The following is a 2,889-nucleotide window of genomic DNA, read 5'->3' as shown; positions in this document are numbered from 1 at the left end:
GACTGTGATTTTCTTCGCCAAAAGTGGTCCTTGTACAAGCCTAGAATTCTGACAGATAAATAAATAGCTAAAAGTAAGAAGTAGTTTGTCTTCTCCTTCAAATAAAGAACACGTTTTCTCACAGTACAAGAGGAGAGACCTTTAGATCTTCTCCTTCAATGCATTTTGGGAAGTAGGCAAGGAGAGCAGGTACGAGGAATCAAGGAAGGAGTTTTTTCGATGAATTCAGCGTTTATCAATTCCAGACCCAGCACATTCTTATTCCAGCCCACCACTAACACATCTGATTCAACCAACCAACCAATCAAGGCAAGACTTAAATAGTTGATTTAATGAATCAGGTTTGATGGTGCTGGATTTGAACAACACTGCAGCCCTTTCCTAAGTCCCAACAGGAGAGGATCTGATAAACCCATTGAGCACACAGGACTGAGATGAACTCAGGCCGAGAACTCCACAGAGGAAACACAATTATTCAAGTTTTATTTCTTTTTGATCACATAAGCATAAGAGGTTAAGACACAGGAGATGGATAGATTATGTCTATATAAATAAACCCCCTGAGGAGTAAGAAGCCTTGGCTTTATTAAACAGCTCCGATGAGGAGAGGGGGCTCTAAATGTCAGCACAGAATCTGCAGCTCCAGAACCTACCCAGGCCATTTCTCAGTTCGCCCGCTAACTCACAGCAATCTCTTTAAGTGTTTTCTTTTTTTATTTCTTCACATTTGATTCACACTGGAGAGAGAGGGAGAGAGAAAGAGAGAGAGAGAGAGTCCACTGTTGAAGGATGACTATTCATTTCCTGCGTGAATGAACTGAGCAGTCATATAAAAGGGCAAAAACCCCACAACTTGGCAGAGACATCCCTCCTTTACCTCCTCCTCTCCTTTCTGTAAAACACAGGGGCAGCCGAGAGCATTTATTTTGTATGCTGCTCAACATGAATAGCAAAAATATGAAACAAAATACAATATGATAGAAAATACAGGTTAATTCCAGGTTAATGTTCAGTGTAGTTCAGTGTGAGAGTTCAGTGTGTCCTCTTGATCCGGGACAGGAACATGGGACCCCAGGTCCTGCCCTGCTGAGGGACCACCAGGAGGCCAGACCGGGCGGAGCCAGATTGGGCGGGGCCAGATGGGGCGAAGGTGAAGTGGTCAGAGAGGGGCAGGACCAGTTCCTCCTCCAGATCTTGAAGCTCCGCCCCTGGGCAGGAGGATAGGACCGCCTCCACCACGCCCTCATTTTCCGCACGGGACAGAGTACAGGTGGAGTAGACGACCACGCCGCCAGGACGCACTGCAGCCAGCGCAGACCTGGAGGACGGGAGACAGGAAGTGATGTCAGCAGATGTGGAGATGGTGGTGTGTTTGACATGAGGTGATGTCTGAGAGGACATACAGAGAAAGAAAGCTTTCTCAGAGGTCTTGGAGTAAGACTTAGAGAGGTAAGGGTTAAAGGGGCAATCTGGGATTGGTTCATCCATTTTTCGGCTTCTAAATGAATGATATATAGCCATTGATTCTTGAAGAATATAACTTGCTTCATGAGATTAGTTCAACTGTTTTACCCCGTCAGAACCCAAAATCTTAAAAAAATAAAAATAAAAAATAAAAAAAAGTGGCAGGGAGACCACTTTGTTATTGTTTGAATCCCAGATTGCCCCTTTAATGAAGCGGATCCTTTGGTTCTCTGGTCCTGAATCCGAAATCGACCTCTAGCCCTTATGTAGACCTGAGAAGATTAAACAGGTGTAAGCAACATTTCCACCTGGTCTATCAGGGAGCAAGATGGCTAACTTCTATATTGCTTACAACTATCCAATCCTCCCAGATCTACACAGGTGCATAGGGGGTAGAAACTAGGAGTTGATTGGAGACATACCTGAGCAGCTGTGTCTGTAGAGTAGGGAGCATGGCCCTCTCCCTCAGCCTTACTGCCCCCTTCTGGACCCCAGAGGTAAACAGCCAGCTTCGGTCATTAGAACACAGGGCGTCCACCAGCACCTGAGAGAGAGAGGGGGGGGGGGGATTCATATGGCGTTAACCACACCCTCAGACCCAGACCACCCTCAGAGGTGTAATGGTGAGAAACCTTGTGACAGAATATCCTACAGAATTCCCTTTAATCTACCTCCCTCCCCCGGCCCCTGGCCCCCTCCATAGCTCCCCCCCTCTCTCCTCTCCATAATAAGGGAGCTGTTGGATTAGAGCTGGTTCTCCTCTGCTGGGCTCATTAGGCCCAGCTCAATGCCTCCCTGACTGGAGATGCCCTGCCAAGCCCACAGCTGAAGATAGCACAGCAGCTCCTTAGCGCTTGCCTGCCACTTAGGATCACCTTGTGGAGGGTAGCCCACCACTTAACATCTAGGCTAGCTCTTGGCTTCACCCAGCTAATGTTAACCCAGCAGCCTCTTAGCATCACACAGTGCTTCAACATTGCCCTCTGCTCTTCTCCTGGCATTAGTCGCCTAGACCATGACTTGGTTGAGGCTGGGGCTGAGACAGGGAACCCTCACTGGGAGGGAAGGCATCTGTGAGAAGAGTGAGGAGAACAGAGGGCTTCTGTGAGAAGAGTGAGGAGAACAGAGGGCTTCTGTGAGAGGAGTCAGGAGGGCAGAGGGCTTCTGTGAGAGGAGTGAGGAGAACAGAGGGCTTCTGTGAGAGGAGTGAGGAGAACAGATGGCTTCTGTGAGAGGAGTGAGGAGGGCAGAGGGCTTCTGTGAGAGGAGTGAGGAGAACAGAGGGCTTCTGTGAGAGGAGTGAGGAGAACAGAGGGCTTCTGTGAGAGGAGTGAGGAGAACAGAGGGCTTCTGTGAGAGGAGTCAGGAGGGCAGAGGGCTTCTGTGAGAGGAGTGAGGAGAACAGAGGGCTTCTGTGAGAGGAGT

General features: G+C 48.6%; 1 protein-coding gene across 1 annotated transcript; it reads right to left on the bottom strand.

The window, feature by feature from the left end:
* Nucleotides 1-1,003: 1,003 nt before the first annotated feature.
* On the bottom strand, nt 1,004-1,933 carry LOC310819631 (tRNA (cytosine(34)-C(5))-methyltransferase, mitochondrial-like). The gene is made up of 2 exons (XM_083690950.1): nt 1,887-1,933; nt 1,004-1,318 (listed from the first exon to the last, which is right to left on the bottom strand). The coding sequence occupies exons 1-2, from the start codon at nt 1,916-1,918 to the stop codon at nt 1,033-1,035; spliced, it is 318 nt and encodes a 105-aa protein (XP_083547076.1). The 5' UTR covers nt 1,919-1,933; the 3' UTR covers nt 1,004-1,032.
* Between the last annotated feature and the right edge of the window lie 956 nt (nt 1,934-2,889).

This window comes from Argentina silus (genome assembly GCF_951799395.1).
Source record: "Argentina silus genome assembly, chromosome: 19".
NCBI lineage: Eukaryota > Metazoa > Chordata > Actinopteri > Argentiniformes > Argentinidae > Argentina > Argentina silus.
Note: the sequence above shows the minus strand (reverse complement) of the source record. Positions and strands in the feature narration are given on the sequence as shown.

Coding starts and splice junctions, on each gene's coding strand:
- LOC310819631 (XM_083690950.1), bottom strand. CDS start 1,918: ATGCTCCCTACTCTACAGACACAGCTGCTCAG. Junction 1,319..1,886: donor CTACAGACACAGCTGCTCAG/GTATGTCTCCAA, acceptor CCCGTCCTCCAG/GTCTGCGCTGGCTGCAGTGC.